Source organism: Balaenoptera acutorostrata, chromosome 18 (assembly GCF_949987535.1).
Source record: "Balaenoptera acutorostrata chromosome 18, mBalAcu1.1, whole genome shotgun sequence".
NCBI lineage: Eukaryota > Metazoa > Chordata > Mammalia > Artiodactyla > Balaenopteridae > Balaenoptera > Balaenoptera acutorostrata.
Genome location: NC_080081.1, coordinates 8590315 through 8610093, shown reverse-complemented (window position 1 = coordinate 8610093; position 19779 = coordinate 8590315). Strand labels below are relative to the sequence as shown.

Here is a 19779-nt window from a genome sequence, read left to right as displayed (position 1 = left end):
ATGCAGCGTTCCGTCCTCTTGAGCAGGCTGCCTGGGTGGAGCGTGGTAGCTCTGTACTCCCGTGTCTCCACTGGCTCCCTGTCGTTCCCGTCTGCAGTAAACGGGCGCGGCATGGTGGTTATGATCCAAAGGTTACCAGTCACGTGTATCCAGACCCGTGTGTGTGTCTGTCTGAGATATTACACAGCACCTCAGTTTTGCTCATTCTTGGTGTCGTTTTATCCGTGCCTGTGAAGACCCAGGAACTAGAAAGTCGTTGCCTTTTCCAGTCTTGAGCGGATGCTGATTCAGCTGGGCGCCTAGGAGTGGCCTGTTGTTGTGGGAGGGCTGAGGGCTGAGGGCTTGGCTGCCTTCAGCTCCCTTATCCTCTGCTCTGGACGTGACCTTGGCCAGCTCACTTGACGTCCAGTCGGGACGTTGTGTGCATGTCATGTGTGTGTCGTAACTTGCACTGTACCTCACATACTGTAAGCACTCTGTAAGTGGTAATTCTTACTGTTTATCCTCTTACTGTAATTTTCGTTCATGTGGCTAAACCTTACTTTTCCCAAATGTTGTTTTTCTTTTATAGTATTCTTTGAAACTGGAGAAAGGAGATTATACAATTCGACTACAGATTCGTCATGAGCAAATCAGTGATTTGGAACGTCTTAAAGATCTTCCATTTATTGTTTCTCATAGGTTGTCTAATACCTTGAGCTTAGATATTCATGAAAATCATAGTCTTGCACTTCTAGGAAAGAAGAAATCAAGTAACTTGACATTACCACCCAAATATAACCAGCCATTCTTTGTTACTTCCTTACCTGATGACAAGTAAGTGATAACATTGCTTAACACTCACTCTCCATCTTATACTCTGTAGTCCTTAAATGCTAGTTTATAATATTAGGCTACACTGACACTGTGTTGTCATTTGCCATTTTAGACTAAGGTTATTTCTCCCTTTGGTTTTTGAAATCTTAGCTACGAAAATTATTTCAGAATGCAATTGTTTTGATGTTTTTCCCCCTAATTCTCTTTGTGAAACTTTCTTTTTTGTTCCTTTTCCCCTCTTTTGAATCTTCTTATTAGAATACCTAAAGGGGCAGGACCTGGATGCTACCTTGCAGGATCCTTAACGTTGTCAAAGACCGAACTCGGAAAGAAAGCTGTAAGTATTAGGTTTTTTTTTTTTTTACACTGAAAAGTGCCTGTTCCAAAATTTCCATTTCCTTAAAAATGGAAATTAATTCTACATTTCAGAATGAGTAAAAGAGAAGATCTCTCTGGAAAAAGAAATTTAATAGTTTTTTTTCCCCAAGTTGCTAGTAAAGGTCAATTAATATTTGGTTGTATTTTTATATATTTAGTATTCTTTTTCCCAAGCCTAAGTACTTGGGCCTTGAACCTGTTCTGCCTTGCACAGCTAATATACTTGAACTTCCCCGTGAAATATGTAGATCCAGATCAAACTTGGCTTAAGTGAATGGGATGTTTTTAAAATTAGAGAATTTATAGAGTTTTAGCTAACATAATATTGTGGATATAGGAATAAATCAGATCTTCTTGGGTGACTTCTAAAAACCAGTCAGGACAATTACTACTAATAAACAGTATTTTTCACTTGTACAGATCTTTCTCTTATTGGAATTTTGTGTAGTTACGTAGTTACCTACAAGGTAGTTATTTCTTTTGGCGTTAAGGTTTATTTTATAGTTTCAAAATTGTGCTTTTTGTTAAAAACATGTTTCTGGTTGTTATATTTTAGAGATAATTGTTATGGTTTGATAGTACCTGTTTTAGTTTTTCCATCTGTTTTCATTACAAATTTATTGTGAGAATAGTGTTTATATAAATCTATCACCCTCTGTCATAATGTCATTTTAGCTCAACGCCAGTAAAAGTTGTCATTCTTATAGTTCTGCATTTCTCTTTAGCATTAGTTTTTACAAAGTAAGTCTGCCACCTAATTCTGGAATTTATAAGTGCTGTTATCAAAATGAATAGAGCTCAAACCTCTTCACAAGGATTCTCATGTCTTACCGCTGTTGAACCAAAGATGGTTTATTCGCTGTCATAGGAGCGTCATCACGTAGGACTGTGTGCTTAGAACAAGTCGTTTGCCCTGACATTTCTTGAGTCTCATTTCAGTCCGTACTATTTACTTATATGTACTTTAGTATAAATTATAAGTACTTCAGTATAATATAGCCTTAGTAGAATGTGAAGTGAATCAGTAGTTACTGGAATTCATAGGTGCACTGATTTAAGAAGTCCTGGTCCAGGTCTTTTTAAGTAGGTTTCATTTTCCGCTATGGGAAATATTGCTGCCTCTGCTATGGGGCTTCGACAGTGAGGCTTCTCATGCAGATAACTTCTGAAGTGTCTACTGCCTGTGATGAGTAAGAGAGCAGAAGAGCACTGTTATTAGAAATATGCTTTCAGCGATTCAGAGATAGTTACTGCTTCCTGGCTGCATTCTTTAAGAGGCCGTTGTGAAATTAAATTATAAACAGGTGGGATTGACTATAGTTACTACTTACCAGGGTAGATTTTCTTGAGAAAACCTAAAGCTATAGAGTTAATTATAATTCCCAGCACATTGTTTATTTCACCGGATCTCAGTCGTGGCGCATTCCTTGCGGTTCTGGCAGCTGGGAAGGTAACTGTCCCTCTTGCTCCTCTCTGACATTCCCAGTTACCTCGAACGATGCTGTTTCTAGTGCATGGGCGTGTGTGATTGTTGTGACAGCCTTGAACGTCTGACTCTGCGGACCGTCACCTAAATTTAATGTTTTCAAAACTGTTTGGGTAACTAATGAATTTTGCTCTACAAACTTTTGAAATAAAAAGCTGAAAAACATTGACCCTTAGGAAGAACACATTTGAGTGCATTTTTATTAAAAAAAAAAAAAATGAAAGTGGCAGTATTGCTTTCTTTAAAAGCCTGCCATTTTAATGACAGACCTGACCCTTCTAAGTACTGTGACGCATACAGGTGGGACGGAAACTGGCAGAAAAATAGACAGAGGTGGTATCTCCATCCTGTGTAGATTACGCATGTTTTCTTACAGAATGTCGTTCTAACTCCCAGGGGCAGTCTGCAGCAAAACGACAAGGAAAATTTAAAAAGGTACTGATTGTCAGTTCTTTAAAAAGATGTCTTAAAGCCTTATTTGCATACTAGTTAAACTTCTTTTTCTGTCACTATTATCTTTTTTTAAAAAAAATCTCTCCCTTAGTTTCCTTTCTTTAATTTCTGCAGTATAGTGCGGTGTTGACAAACTGCTTTCTTAAAGTTTTTTTTCCTACCATAAATTGCTTGAAGACCCCTGGTTTATATGTGTATAGAGAACATGTTAATGCTATTCATTTCTTACTGCAGGTATGACCAAGTAATAATATTTGAACTTTGGCATATCTAAAATCCTATAGAAAGGTGAATGATTTTTTTTAGCTATATATGACAGAACAATTATTTTTGAAGTCTAAAGTCATTCTTAAATTAGATGATTTGATTAATAAAATATTATTAAAATGTTTAAAGTGAAATTTTTTTTCCTGCTCTTGCATCTTCTGCGTCCTGGAAAGGCAGAGACGGAAAGGGCAGTGGGCGGAGCAGAAACAGAAATGAGGACTGCTGGCCCCACATTAAAACTTACACTGAGGGCTTCCCTGGTGGCGCAGTGGTTGAGAATCTGCCTGCCAATGCAGGGCACACGGGTTCGAGCCCTGGTCTGGGAAGATCCCACATTCCACGGAGCAGCTGGGCCCGTGAGCCACAATTACTGAGCCTGCGCGTCTGGAGGCTGTGCTCCGCAACAAGAGAGGCCGCGATAGTGAGAGGCCCGTGCACCGCGATGAAGAGTGGCCCCCGCTTGCCATAACTAGAGAAAGCCCTCGCACAGAAATGAAGACCCAACATATCCATAAATAAATAAATAAATAAATAAATAAATAAATAAATAAATAAATAAATAAATAAATAAATAGAACTAAATCTAAAAAAACAAAAACAAAAAACTTACACTGAGAGCAGGAGCAGCTTGTAAGACCGTAACTAGTAGGTGATCCGAGCAGCTTCTCTGCAGCTTACCTGACAATCTCTGATTGACTGCTGGAGCCAAATTTAATTTGAAAAATGGTACTTCAGGTCTAGTTTAGAGAAAGGGATACATATTTGATGAGCTCTCTGGCAGAGGTGCTTTTTTAACAAAAAGCACAATTTTGAAACTATAAAATAAACCTGCCTGTTGACCTGCTGACATCATTCGTCATCATAGTGACTTCTCTCCTGCGTGCAGGGAGCACTGCAGGGCAAGAATTAGTGTTTTAAGAAGAAATAAAAGATAATTCAGTGTTTCTTAATTCATAGTGATGTGAAACTGGGGACCACCATTTTATAATAGATAAAATGTCTTTATTAAAATGACCTCTAAAATTCTATATGATTATGTAGTGGTAAAGACTTTGTGCAAACAAAATACACCACTGGGGGTTATCTTCCCAGGTAAAGGAATATCGGCTTCTCTGTAGACCATATTTCTCAACTGAGCGTCTTTACCCATTTGAAGGCCATGTAAATTCATTTAATGGAACTTAACCAGCATTAAAACAAGAACAGAATAAAAACAGAAAATGTCCGTTCATCAGACTCATAAAACTGTAATTTCATTTTATGCACAAATTATCTTTGATTCATTTTGAAAAATAGCCTGAAAGCCAGTGCTTCAGAGAATGAGGAGCAGGCATTCTCGGAGCCTACTAAAAAGAAGGTGCACGTCCCGAAGGCAGAGCTGGGGTTTTTCTTTCTATTGTGTTGTTTGGTGGATCTTGTGGAGTTTTGGTGCCTTTGGTTTGTATTAGATTATTTGAGATGGGAAACTATCAAATGAACAGGAACGTTATTGTTAATTGACGGTTAGTGAAGCTTCTAGAGCTGGGCAGCTGGAGTCACTTCCTCCCGTTTCTCCCCATCTTCAGTGCGAGTGCACGTGAAGCCCTTGTTTTAAAAATAATCGTTATTTTATATAGTTTTATAGTCACATTACAAAATATATAATTTATTGCCTGAACAAAATACCAACTTTGTACACATAATCCTCAATGGATTTGTCCTCTAGGTTTCAGTGACTTTTGAGTTGAAAATGTATGTTACCCTTTTTTAAGTTCATTGTAATATGAAAGAATATAGTTATTTTTAACATAAATAGCACTCAGATATGACATTAATTTTTTAAATAGCTATTTTAGTTTGTGTAAAGATATTAAAATTTTGAATTTATAGTTTTTAATCATATAAGAGCTAAGGGTATTATGTTTTGAACTGAAATTTAAATGGTGGTATGTTAAATAGTTATTGGTTTGGCAGATAGATTTGGTTTTCTAAATATCATTCAATTCAAACACTGTTGAAATACTTTGTAATAATGGAGTAATTTTTTTCTTAAAAAATATGCTTACTGTTAAGTGTCTGCTATAGAGAGCTTATATTGTAGTATTTCTGCTCTGAAGAGTCTTCTTTGACTGTCTTTTTAAATCATAATCAAGATTTCTTATGATTTAATGGTACACAATCATTTCTGTTAAATGGACCCTATGCTAAGCCCTTGAGAAGTTGAGTTGTAAAAATACTTACTGACAAAAAGAACAGAAGACCATGATAAAATAAATGAAAAATAACTTCATGTCTCCTTTGGTTGGGGACTAAAACTACCGTGTCCATAATATTTAGTAACAAGAAGCAGCTCTTGTCCTGAAATATTTTATAGGATAACACCAGCCTTTATGATTACTAATTTGGTACAGATTTACTATGTAAAATGCCGATTACAAAATCTTGGTCCCCCCACCCCCACCCCAAGGCCATTCATCATTAACTCTCCCAGTATCTTTTGCATTTTTAGGGATAGTTTATGGTTGCTGTTATATCTGGTTTCTCTCTATTTGCAGATCTTTGTTAGAGTTCATTGTTGACCATCGATTAAGTTTAATGGATTGTTCACTTTCAATTCAATTCTGTTTTCTCTCTTTACTAAAACATCTCAGCAAATGCCTTAACCTCTGAGCCTCAGAGGAAGAATTGCCTCACAACAGAGAGACCTGGCCTCCTGAAGTGTGTCCCTCTCCCTGCTCAGGCGAGGAGGAGGGGACAGCAGGGGTGGGTGCACGCAGTGAACGCAGGTGCAGGCACGTTCCAGCACACTGGGCGGCACAGGAGCCTGACTGCAAAGGAAGTGGGGCCCTGTTAACATAGTAAATGTTGGAGGCCACTTACACCTTTAATGCTTAGGTGCGTTGTCTCTGCTAAACAGAGGACGCTGAAGTGGGCTGTTACCCTGAGAACTTGGTGGTCAGTTACCCACTCAGTGTTGCAGACCCTTTTAACTCGGCTTAAGCTTAGGGCAGTGTCCCCCCAGCAGAGTAAACCTCGAGAAGGAGCGCAGGATGGGTGGCAGGGACCGCAAGGAGGCTGCCCACGGGAGGGCTGATTCGCCTTCCCAGGCTCACACTTCACTGAAGACCTGCGCTTGCAGACTCGCTGCCTGACCTCAGGGGAGAGTGGTGCTCAAACGGCTAAGAAAGGCTTTCTGGGGTTCTCCTCCACCAGTGGTTTTCTGTGCTTTAAATGGCTTGTACTGAAATGGTGGTTACTATTTTATTAGAGCTACGACAACAGTAGCTCCTTATATTTACTGTTATATCCCCAAATAAAGTTTAATTGTGAAAATTGTTAAAATGGACATATTTATGTAGTATTTACACCTCAGGGAAGATGGGGCCAGTACTAGTTTGTGACTCAACCTGTGCAGAGTTTTTTCTGAAATTATGTGATGAGGGCCTTAACAATTTTGATAGTGTAATTTGTTCCAATTTTAGAAACTTTGTTAATTAAAACAAATATAAGATTTTAAGTTTAGCAGCGTTTTTAATATAAACCTAAAGATAGAGTTTTAGAAATTGTCTTAATAAATAATGATTTAATTAGGGACACCTAGTTACTGTGCCAGAAACGGATCTAGCAACTATAACAGGTGATTTCATTTCCCAGATCCTGCATTACTTTTCACAAGACTCACTTGCTAATAAAATAGACACAAATAGGTGTAGTTACACTTGCTCTCTTTAAAGCAAAACTTCTCAAAAGGACCACCCATACCTGTTTACTTCTCATCGCCCTCTCACTCGGCCTTTACTCTCCGCCCCCTGCCCCCCGCCAGCCTCCCCTGCCGCCCTTGCTCTGTCGGTGATCAGCGGCCGCTGTGCTGTCAGGTTTGACAGTTACTTCTCCCGCCTGACGCTGCCTTTCCGCAAGCTGTCACTAGCCGGCCGCGCTCAATCTTCATGCTGGCTTTTCCCCGGGGCTGCCGTGACCTCAGGCTCTCCCTCCGCAGTGGAAAGCTTTGGACCACTCCTGGGCTTTCTCTTTTCCCCCTTCCTCACCCCTGCTGGTCTCATTCAGCCCCTCGTATTAAATACCACCAGCAACCACCATCGGTCCTGCCTTCCCGGGACATCTCATGTTCATTTATTGCTTCCTTTTCTATAGCCTGTCCTTTAGTTCCAGGCAGTGTCGGGACACCTGGGTCTGCGTCCCAACTTGTTTTCTCTTTTTCCACTTTGGCCTCTGTCATCCATTCTCCATGTAGTATCAAGAGTTATTAAAAAACAAAAACAAAAAAAACCCCAAAGTGTTTAATCCATACAGGATCCAGAGTTATTAAACAAAAAGCAAAAATCCTTAATTGTGTCACTGCCTTGCATACACCTCTTCCTGTGGCACCTAGAATAAAACCTGTGTTTTTTGCCCGTACTCTGTCCTCCCTGCTTGCTTACTGTGGCCGCTGCCCTTTCTCAGAACCCCACCTTGCGCTTGCTGCGCCCCCCTCAGGTTTCTGCAGGTGCTCGTCTTGTCCCCGCACGCCTCCTCCTCTCCGCGTTTTGGTTATTCAGGTTCACTGCGGTTTATTCCTTGAGGTCACTGAGGCTCCGCAGAGTGTCTCCATGACCACTTGGTCTGCGCGGGTCCCCCCTTACCCAGCCGTCACGCTCTGTCCACTTACTCTGTTCTGTCGTCTTCGTATCACGTGTCGTTCCTGAAGTTGTTTATTTACCTACGCGTTTGTTGGCTGTCTTCCCAGAGGGTGAAAGGCCCTTGTCTGCTTTGTCCCTCACCTCTTCGGAGCTATTACCCTTGCACACCGCGGGCGCTCAGTAAGTCCTGTGGATTGAATGAAGAAAGAAATTTCTCTTCAAATTTAATTAGAAAAGCGGATCTTTTCTTTCTTTCTTTAAAATTTAATTATTTTCTCTTCTCAGATGTAAAATGTGAAAGCTCAGTACGTTTTTGTAGTCAGTCTGTCAAGTAAAACTAAGAATACCAAATAACACTTAAATGGAGAAAAGTTTGTTCTTATTTCCTTGTTTTAAAGGAGTTATTAGAAGCATGAGCTTTAAAGTTTGGGAGAAAATTACTTTGATCTCAGATTGGAACTTTAGATGTATTTTTGGCCCTTAGAATCTGAAATACAGTGTAGTACCGCTCAAGTGCAGCCGATGTTACGTGCTGTTCGGCTATTGAAGATTTTTAAATAAGGAAAATGAAGCATGTTAATCTAAGACTCTCTCCACATTCATTTTTCACAGGATGTAATCCCTGTTCATTACTACCTAATATCTCCACCAACAAAGACTAAGAATGGCAGCAAAGACAAAGAAAAAGATTCAGAAAAAGAGAAAGATTTAAAAGAAGAGTTTACTGAAGCATTACGAGATCTTAAAATTCAGTGGATGACAAAGTAAGTTTTAAATGAATTTTAATCCTCTAAGCGTTTACTTCTATTTTCCCAGTTACTACAGTATGGTGTGTGTATGCAAAGGCTACATATTCAGAAATGTTAACAGTGGATAGGCCTGCAAGTGCTCTTCAATTTTCTTGTAATTATATTTAGTCTTTTAATTCCCTTTTGTGATAAGAATTTTTAAAATTTTAATCCTTACTCTGACCTGCTCTTGGAAGAGAATTTTATTGGAAGGTACAAAAGAGAAAAGAAATCACTTTTTGCCCCCTTTCCAAAGATAATCATTGTCCTGTTGTTATTAGTTGTCTCTGTATTTATACATGTAGCAGGTGAGTGATACTGTGTCCTGGTTTTCCAGTTACTATTTGATTACGAGCAAATTTAAAACAACCTTTTTAAACCTCTGGAATTGATCCTAAGGACAGACAGCAAAGGGAGAAACACCTATTTAAGAATATCTACAAAAGTTCAGTAAGAAAAGTGAGACTCTGGTATGTGAGCCAAGGTCACGCTCCTCCCGCTCCCAGCTCAGTGATGCGGAGCCTCCTCCAGACTGGCTGCAGCCAGGACCGCAGGCTTCCTGTCCCGTTGGCTTGGAGGACTCCCGTGCCGGGAGGAGCAGGGGGTCGGCACGTGTCGGCCGGCACCCCAGCCGCGCGGCCTGCTGCTGAGGCCAAGTCCTGGGTGAATTGCGTTGGGAGGCGGGGGCTCTCTCCTGCTCAGCCCCTGCTCATGGCGCAGAGGGTCTGCCAGGTGGGCCCTGCTGAGAACGCAGGCCCGGCGGCCCCGCCCCTACTGGGAGCCGTGGTGTCCCGCCAGGCGGGGCGAACCTCGGCCTCTGCCGCAGCCGCTGCCCCTCCCGCCGTGTAGTCAGTAAGAACAGACATAGTTTATTCAGCTTCCCCAGCTGGGAACGTGGAACTTCTGTCTCTTTGTTCATTCAGGACTTCAGATTCTTCCAAAACAGTGGAAATTTTCCTTCTTTGTAGACCTTAGGCATTTCTAGATCTTTTAATCTTTCTTAACTGTTTTTGAATGTTTTTTTCCCTCCTGTTGATAAATCTACTTATAGCTGGTACGATGGAAAGCTGTTGATGCTTACTTTCATCTGACCATCTTATTAAACTCATAAATGAAATAATTTCTGGTTTGTTTTTTTTTTTTTTTGGTTTTCTCGGTAAGCATATTTATACTGCCTGCAAATAAATACAATCTTTGTCAGTAATTATATTTCAGATTGATACCTTAGGTTATTGACTGGAACTTCAAAACAATGTTAAGTAATATGAAAGACAAATTATTTTCTTTCTAAAAGAACTGAAATAATGACTGTTTTTCTTTCTTGCATACGTAGGCTGGATTCTAGTGACATTTATAATGAATTGAAGGAAACATACCCTAATTATCTCCCTCTGTACGTTGCACGACTCCATCAGTTGGATGCTGAAAAGGTTGGGCGTGTTCAACTTTACTATGATTCTCTTATTTTGTTTGCAGTATTAGATAAGGTTTGCCTTTGGAATAAGGGGGCAGTCTTTGTCTTCTCTTCTTGCTGACTGAAAACGTGTCGCCTCAGATTGAATGTTCTGTTGAGCTATTTTCATTAAGCTGACTCAGGACTCACGTTTGGTCAGTGGGAGGAGGAGTAGCTAGGAAACCCTAAGGATGGCTTTTCTGACCTTGACCTGAAGAGCCGGGAGCACAAGGCAGTGGTCGTGGGCCTGCTGGAAGTCTAAGGCACCCGCCGCAAAAGCGGAGCTCCTCTGCACTCACTTGGCTAACTTTGTTTCTAAGTTCTAAGAATTGGCCGTGTAGCTCCCAGCTGCCTTCAGTGGACCAGCTCTCACTGGGAGTCCTGGCTGTAGAAAGTGCTTGTAGCCATAATCAGTTAAGAGTCCTCAAGGGTTGAGTGTGAGCCCGAAGGCCCTGTGAGGAGCCAGATTGCTGAGGACACCAGGACACCCCGGTGCCCATAGTGAGACTCTGTTGGTTCTATTCCTGTTTACTCTCATTTCTGAGATTTCAGTAATAAATTAGAATTTGTCTCATCAACTAGTGCTTTTTTTACTTCTGTTTTCATGTGCTGTGGGACTGGGGTAACATAGCTGATCACGTTTCTGAACTTTTAAGTTACCCAAGGAAAGAGCTGCCTCTGTAGAAAACAGTTTAGATTTCTGTGAACTTCGTATCTTGCGTATTACTCTGTTCAGCGCCAGTGGGGAGCGTAGGGTAGGTATTTTCCCGTCTGAGCTCAGGTTTTCTAGAGATGCTGACCGTCGTAAAGGTCACACCAGGAGCTAGTGCGGAGCCCCTGGGCTGCACAGCCTACCTGGTCCTGCACCACGGGAGTCCTAACTCTCACGGGCGTGACCCACGGAAGTGAAATGCGTCAGGAGGCTCATGGGTACATCCAGTTTTTCCTTATTTCTTCTTTTTTTCCTCCCCAGGAACGAATGAAAAGACTTAATGAAATTGTCGAAGCTGCAAATGCTGTTATCTCTCACATAGATCAGACGGCCCTAGCAGTTTACATTGCGATGAAGACTGACCCCAGGCCCGATGCAGCTATTATAAAAAAGTACCTAACCAGTAAATACTCTTTCTTGCATCTCATTTCTTAGTTACTTTTTTTAATTATTGAAAATATCCTTCTCTTCTGGTATTTTTTATATCCTTATCATTGGAGTTACCGATTTGGGGGTACTCCATCCTTAAATATCTTATAGTAATTTTCTCTAGTCGTTTAAGATTAAGATTAAGCAAAAGAAAAGTCGTTTGCTTCCTCCACCATCAGGTGCTGTCATGGTGGAGAGGTTTGAGTGACAGTGGTCAAGCAGTCCAGCCATTTGGGGGATATGTGTGAACTGGACACATGGAGAAGGAAACACAGAGCGCCCTATAAAATTAATTTTTCAAGTGTTTATTGACCAATAGCGTGACAGACTCCAAATTTAGTTTATAATGCTTATTAGTAAAGTGGTAAGAAATAAAATTGGGTTAAAACCATTATCTGGAAACTTCAGTTTTATGAAACTGGGTTTACAGTACTACTTGAGGAGAACAGGGGTGGGGGGATTATAGTTTAGCCTTAGTAAACTCTAACGTGATGTGTACAGCAGACACGTAGCTGGGTTTAGGCATTTGTAAGGCTCCATCCTTGTGAGAGTGTGGTTTCCACTTGCTGGTGTGATGGTCTGGCGGCTTTCCCGTTCACCCTTCCACGAGCTCTTACCATCATCTCCTGATAACACCCCCAGTACCAGTTTCCCCTCTGTCGCTTTGGCTTATTTCCAGCCCTGGGGGTCGTTAACTTAACAAGGGTGGAAGTTTCCTCCTCTTAGCTTTGTTGTAACTAATAAACTGAAACCGTGCAGGCTGCCAGAAAATATGGTAGTTTCCCTTAAAGATTCCATCTGCTTCGGTCAGAATTGTTTTTATATACATACAAAACGCTTGATTTTAAACTGCTAGAACTCTTGGCCTTACATCATTTATACTGATATTATAGGTCTCAACGAATCTTACAAGCAGCAGTGTTCAAGCGGAATAAAATTTGTTCAAAATAGGTTCTTGGCCATTATCAGCACCCTTTCACACTTTCCAAAGGAACCTTCTCGAAACATTGCTATTTTATTGTTGTTAATAATAATAGTGGCTGGTGCAGCCACCATTTATGAAATGCCAGTTATATACAAATGCCAGTTATGTGCATTATGAAATGCCAGTTATAGCCAAAGGATTATTTGGGGCATGCATTTCTCATTTCCAGCTGCTTTCGCTTAAGTCACTCGTGTCAAAAATTGCAAGATGGCCATTTTGTAATCTTAAAAATATTAACTTTTTGTAGGGGATCTAAGTTTTAATTAAACTGCAGTTTACTTAGGCCACTAAAGTATCTAATTGAAGTTGCTTCCTAAAATGTAGCTATTACCACCTTGATCAGTCCCTAACTAACTTTGATTCAGAGACCAAACACTGTATGTAGCACCACTGAGAGGGATGTAAAAAAAGTGAACAAGACACTCTCTACTCTTAGAAAACATACAGCCTAATACAGAAGATGATAATTGCTAGATGGAATGTGATCAACAGTCATAATAAGTATTTTAAACTGTGAAAGCCCATGGGAAGGAGAGCAGGGAAACCGTCATGGATTAATAGGTATTTAATCTGAGCAGGTCAGTTCAAAATTAGAAGAGGGTAGGAAGAGAACATTCCAGATATGTGGAATTTAGATTATTGGATCAGAGAATGCGGAAATAGAAAGGGGTCTTAAAGGTGATTTAATCCAGGCCTGGTGAGTCCAGCACGCCTGTCACCCCAGCTTGCCCTCCAAGCTCTGCATCCTGCAGCCCTCCTCTGGGCGGCCAGGACAGTCAGTCAGGATGCCGTATGTGAGTGGATATCCAGACCTGCCCTGCCGGCCCAGTTCTGTTCCACGGCCCCCGTTCTCCCTCACAACGTGGGGAAAGCACTTGACTGCTGACCGCTGAGGCTGCTATAAAGCATGAGTGAAGTACTGCCGAGACATGTCAGGCGCCGCCTGGCATCGAAGAGGTGGGGTGAGGAGGGAGTCAGTAAATGAAAGCCCGACCATCCTTCTGTTCCTAAGTCCACAGTGACCAAGCACTTCAAGTCCCCAGAAACACTTCCCAGGAAAGAGAGTGAAAGTTGGCTCTTCTAAACTTTGAAACTCTTTGCTCATAAACTCTTGGGCATCTTTTAGGCGTAATTTCATCTGCATTGCAAATGTATTAAGGTGGGTAACTTAGGTTGTAGCAGGTTATTGGCGTTGTTTTGGGTTTTTTTTTTAATTCTTCTTCTTCTCATTTTAATTGTCTTTTGTACAAATTGTTGATTTTATAGTCCCAGCAGATTTCATAGGTGGCACGTTTCACTCTGGGTCCTTCAAAATCATGCTTACCGTTAGACAGTTTGTTCATCCCATATCTGAGTGCCTCCTGGTCATCTTCTCAGCACTTTTAATCCTCGTCTTTAGACGTATCTGACAGGAGTTGGACAGGATGCGTCAAATAAGCATTCTAGGGGCCAGTACTGTCCCAGGAGTGTAGGCTGTTGCTGTATTTCATTCAGCAGCAATTTATTGAGTGTCTGTTCCGCGCCAGGCATTGTTCTGGGCATTTGGAACACATCAGAAACAAAGCTGCCTGCCTGGAGCAAGGCAGGTGGCCCCGGCGATTAAGAGCAGGGGTTCCAGGACCGGCCGCAGAGCTCAGAGTTCTGGATCTGCCGCTGCCTAACTGTGGGACCTCGAACAGATCGCCTGATCTCTGTGTGTCTCGATTTCCTCTTTTGCAAAATAGAGGCAACTGAGGGTCTTTTGCTCACAGAATTATTTTGAGTATAAATGAGTTAATGTGTTAAAATGCTAGAGTAAGCCTTGTATTCCTTTGCTCTGTGTATGCGTGACAGTTCACGACTACACAAGTGTGTAACGACTGACATTTATAAGAAGTTGAAACACTTAAAAGATACTGTTCTAAGAGTTTCTTAGCTGGCAGAATTGAGAACCCAGCAGTCTTTCCCCTGTGTTGTGCAGGGCCTGCTGTTTCAGCCAGTTACAGCGACCCTAACTCACTTAGTCTGTGTGTGGAACACAGTGGCTCAGGTGTTGTGCAGTGCAGACGTCTCTCGTCTCTCCGTGGCCGCACCGCATTCCTGCCTTGTGAATCTTAGGCAGAGAAGGCCTGAGGCTAATTTCGGGTGAGGCTGCGCTCTTGAAGCCGCTCTCCTGACGTGTGGAATGTGTCGGTTTGGCGCACAGTGACATGGACAAGCTGAAGTCGACGCTCGTGGACGCCCTGTGTAGGAAGGGCTGCGCCCTGGCCGACCGCCTTCTCCAGGCCCAGGAGCAGGACGGCGCCGCCTCGAGCGACCTGGAAGGGCGAGAGGAGGAGGGAGAGAGCACCCTGGACGCTCTGACGGAAACTTTCTGGGAAGCTACAAAATGGACTGATCTTTTCGACAGTAAGGTACCCTTTCTCCTTCTTGTTTCGCTGCAGTTCTTGGGGGTGCATCCCAGATCCCTTGTGCCCAGCGGGCCCGGCCGGAGAGGACGAGGGTAAATGGAACGAGGCTGAGCTGGGCTCCGAAGAAGACGAGGCGCTTAGCGAGGCCTCCCTGGTCTTCCCGGCTTAGAAAGCACTTGACCATTGTTTGGTCTGTCTGCACAGTGGCTGGTGGACCACGCTAGCTTGGGAGACAGTTGGAGAACGTGTGTGGCGGGCTTTTGGTTAAGCCATTTATGTATCAGCTAAAATTAAGGGCATCTGAAAGCTGTCTTCGTACCTTCCCGCACCTGTCCCTGTGCGCATTTGTCAGGGATGGAGATGGGGGTATTCTGGTTAGTTTAGGTATTTGTTATTTCTCTCCAAACTCTTGTAACTTCTAAATAACTATCATCTTGATTTATACCTGATCAGTTTTTAAAGCCCAGTTTAGAAAAAGTAACATTGATGAACTTTTTGGGTTTAGATTATAAAAACATGTAAAATGCCTTCTAGCTCTCTACTATAATTCTTAACAGTAGAGATTATATAGCTACAGGTATTTGCCAGTCTTCCTTTCTTCTGAACATAAAGGAAGAAAAAAGGAAATGAAATCAGTGGAATTCTTCTTCCAGCACAAACTATTGGGGTTTTTTAGTAGACAGGTGCTTGTTTTCAAGATTAACTATGGTGAACAGTAGTAAAGACTCCTGAAGTAGGAGAAAATTCTTCCTATCTGCTTCAGGTTTTTCCACCTCAGTACAGTAGTGCTTTTATAGAGGGAACTCAGTAATGTTCCAGAAACCGAAGGAAGCAGCACCAGAGGTTAAGAATTTGGATCTGAAATCAGGCCCTTGGAGCTTGGATTCTGCCCCTGCCACTTTGACCTGTGTGACCGTAGGCGGGTGACTGAATGCTCATGTGGGGCTGTGGGGCTGCCTACCGCAGGCTTTTATGAATGAGTATCACGTACCTGGAAGGGCGTCAGCAATACTTGCTGTTACTACTAACAAAGTTATCTCGTGTCTGCTGTGTGCCAGACACTGCACTCGCTGCTGGGAAAAAGGTGAATAAGAGCCTGGCCCAGCATCAGGTCGATAGACACTTGATGAGCATCACAGTAAAGCTGTCGTAAAGAATTCTGTTCTTGCCACAGCGCTCTTACGTTAGGGGCGTGCATTATGTCACCTGTCTGTTTACTGTGTCTGTAGCAACAGTTGTTGAGCCCTTTCCTTGTCTCTAGAACACAGGTAAGTGTGACAGGATTCCTTTCTTTGAGGACATGCTCCACATTCTAAAAGTGGAGACTAAAGATATAAACAAATGGTTATGAGTATTTTTGACAGATGCAGTAATTAAAGGTAGAAAACTTGTACAAAAGGAAGCAGTTGAAAGTAAGAACATGTTTATATAATCTGACACTTCATTTGTTTACTTTTATCCTCTTTTGCAATTTTAGGAATTCATAGTGACTCTGTAGTTTTGTACTTCTGACTTGCAATTTTGTAATCACTTATGTTAGCTCTGCTTTCTTTTGCAGAGAGGTATTTTGGTATGGTTTCCAACAGCTAGTGACTTATCATACTAGCTTTCTTTCCCCAAATAAATTATCTGTTCTGTGGGATACCCAGCTCTTTTAAAGATGTTAATTGTTGTTTTAAAAAGTTGTTAAAATTTACTTGATGTAACATGTTCATTTGAAAAGCTACACCTCTGTTAAAGCCTCAATTCTTTCATTATTTTTCTTCTTTATTTTTTTTTCTTGGATTTTTATTTATTTATTTATTTATTTTTGGCTGCATTGGGTCTTTGTTGCTGCGCACGGGCTTTCTCTAGTTGCGGCGAGCGGGGGCCACCCTTCGTTGCGGTGCGCGGGCTTCTCATTGCGGTGGCTTCTCTCGTTGCGGAGCACGGGCTCTAGGCACGCGGGCTTCAGTAGTTGTGGCACGCAGGCTCAGTAGTTGTGGCGCACGGGCTTAGTTGCTCCGCAGCATGTGGGATCTTCCCGGACCAGGGATCGAACCTGTGTCACCTGCATCGGCAGGTGGATTCTTAACCACTGCGCCACCAGGGAAGTCCAGTTCTTTCATTATTAAAGCAATATGCCTTAAATTGTAAATATTTTGTAGATAAGCTGTATCTTGTTTTACGTTGTAGGTTTTGACATTTGCATACAAGCATGCCTTCGTAAATAAAATGTATGGGAGAGGCCTTAAATTTGCAACTAAACTTGTGGAAGAAAAACCAACAAAAGAAAACTGGAAAAACTGTATTCAAGTAAGTGATATTTAAATTGCCACTGTTGGGTGTCATTTCAATATTGTAGAGTGACAAGATAGAAAGCCTTATGGTAGTGATAAAACAGTACCAACTTTATCATGACTAATTATTAGTCTAATTAACATAACGTGAACTATAAAATAAATGCATGAAAGGTAGTCAGTAAGCTGTTTAAATTTTTAAAACATTTTTCACTCCTGTCCAGAAAACCTATATTTTTGGCTTTTAGTGTCTTCAACATAGGCAAAATGCATTGCATATTTTGTGTAGTTAGAAGACAGGTTTCCTTTATGAAGGAAACAGATGATTTCTTTTAAATACATGTTGGCTCAGTTCTAAAATGGTTGAACTTCTAGAGTTTATGTTTGATCTTATTCTTCATTTGACATGATAGGCCATTTTTTATTTTACCATGTATTATATGCAGGGAAGTTCTGTGGTTGAGCTCTCTGCACAAATTAAATGTCAAGTGTAAGAACTTACTGAACTCTGCAGAAATTGTTTCAGCCTCGCCTTGTCTTTGTACACGTATAGTTGGTTTATGCTTAAAGGGTATATGGAGGTTGGGGTACGCTGGTCCTGCCAAAGGCGGCCGAGGCTCTTGTCTTCATATTGAAGGTATTCTTTGGATGTAAAACTCACCTGTAGGTTCCTGGGGCAATTTCTGGTAATTAGAGTAAACTATAGGTTATCTTTACTCTCAGACCTTTTCTGTCAGTTCAGATTGTAAGACATTTCAAATTCACTTCTTCAGATCTTTGAGGAGGTTGAGAGAGCTCTTTCTGGAACTTAATGTCTTCTCATCACGTAGGCTATGAACTGAGCTCTTACATTTGTGAAGCCCACGATCCACCCAGATGCTCACATCAGGGGATGTTTCGTAACTTGTCTCCCCTCCACTCTGCTCGCCTGCTGGCTCTTCTCCACACAGCAGCCGGAAAAGATGGCTTTAGACCCCTCCTGGTGAAGCTCCGTCACACTTAGAGTAAAATCCAAACTCCTCCCCGTGGCCTGTAAGGCCCGTGTGGTCCGGCCTCTGCCAGCGGCCTCTCCAGCTGCATCTCATATCGCACTCCCGCGTCCTCACTGCTTCCGCCGTCCCAGCCTCCTCTCTGCTTGGCTGACACCGCGCACCCTTCCCCTCTCGAGGACCCAGCTCTTCCAGCTGCGTGGAGAGCTCTTCCCCAGATTTTCACAGAGTAGGTTTCTTCTTGTCATTCAGATTTCAGCTTAAGTGTCACCTCCTCAGAGATCCCTTTCTTGACCATCTCACTTCCCAGTCTGTATTATAGCAAGTTTTATTTTTACTATATACCTGATACATTTCTTATTATTTACTCATTTGTTATCTGTTCATTAGCTTGCTGACTTTCTCTTTGGCTTTCCTGAATAGAACTTAAGTTTCCTGAAAGTGGGAAGTGAGTTTGTTCAGTGCTTTTTCCTAATGCCTAGAACAGTGTTTGACTACCGTAGGCATTCAGAAAGAATGAGGGAAAGGAAACTAGGGTGGTTGGAAGGAAAGGAGCAAGTCACGTCAAGTCGATAGGAAGAAAGGAGGACAGAAGGGAGGGAAAGCAGGAGGGTTGGCAGGGATGATGGTAATCACCACAATAGGCTGGTTGGTAGGAAGGAAGGTTGGTGGGTGAGTTGATGGAAGGAAAGTTCTACCTGCTGCGTCTTTATTATTACTAAATATTTAATACAGAATTTACCCTAAATGCTGAGCTTGAAACATCTGTTCTTTAATAATTGTGTGTGTTTTATTACAGCTGATGAAGCTGCTTGGATGGACCCATTGTGCGTCTTTTACTGAAAACTGGCTCCCCATCATGTATCCTCCTGATTACTCTGTATTCTAAAATAGGAACTAAGACTTTAAATTTTAAAAAAGAAAGTTTTATAGTGAATGGATATAAAAACAAATTTGTGGCATTTTTAGTCTAATGCATGTTTTCATCTGCTATCAAATGCTGATTATTAAAATGATGTGTATTTATCAGAGAATTTGCTGGTGTGTGGCTTAATACATGTAAATCTAGACCTCTGACATCATGGTGTGTTCTTAATGCCTCACATTGCTGGCAGCGGGCCGTGCCCTGGCTGCCAGCACCAAGGACTTTCAGTTGGGTTGCAGCTGTTACATGCATGAGAGATTTTCAACGGTAACTTTTAACTGCAAACCTATAAAATTCTATTTTTTATTTTATAAATGAACAGAGTTTTAACATGTGCGACTTTAATTTTTTTCAATTGTATGAAGGCCTTAAAAAAGCTACATTAAGCGTAGCTAAAATTATTTATTAGACTAAAAAGTAACAGAACTTCATTTCCAGATTTTTTTTTTTTTTTTTTTTGGCAAACGTTTACATTCAATTAAGGGGAGAAAATAAAACCGGCACAAATAAATGCGTGGCGGACGCTGGAGCATAACTGCTTCAGTCAGTCTTCATCTTGGAGTTATTTCAGGCCGATCACTTGTAACACCTTCTTGACGTGCAGAGCATCAGAATGAGCTAATAATACATGTATAAGTGCCAGACAGCTTAAATCTGTATCAGGTATTGTAAAGATACATTTATGGTATGTTTATATTAAAGTTGAAATAATGTAAACACGTGAATAAATGTGCAAACCCAAGATCGCAGTACACCATATGCACTCTCATACCGTAATTTTTTTATAAATAATAAAAGTGAATATTGAAGCTT

At 41.5% G+C, this 19779-nt stretch overlaps 1 protein-coding gene across 3 annotated transcripts in view; it reads left to right on the top strand.

The window, feature by feature from the left end:
* The window catches only part of TPP2 (tripeptidyl peptidase 2), a 69420-nt gene extending 49641 nt beyond the window's left edge, over window positions 1-19779 (top strand). The window contains exons 22-30 of one of the 3 annotated variants that reach the window (XM_057532875.1): window positions 572-816; window positions 1075-1153; window positions 3077-3115; window positions 8629-8780; window positions 10138-10234; window positions 11231-11361; window positions 14569-14776; window positions 16949-17068; window positions 18841-19779. In XM_057532875.1, coding sequence (XP_057388858.1) covers window positions 572-816; window positions 1075-1153; window positions 3077-3115; window positions 8629-8780; window positions 10138-10234; window positions 11231-11361; window positions 14569-14776; window positions 16949-17068; window positions 18841-18930 — 1161 coding nt within the window. In that variant the 3' untranslated portion in view covers window positions 18931-19779. Of the gene's footprint in view, window positions 1-571; window positions 817-1074; window positions 1154-3076; window positions 3116-8628; window positions 8781-10137; window positions 10235-11230; window positions 11373-14568; window positions 14777-16948; window positions 17069-18840 lie in introns of those variants that run through there. The other 2 variants (XM_057532877.1, XM_057532878.1) reach the window with 2 other exon arrangements.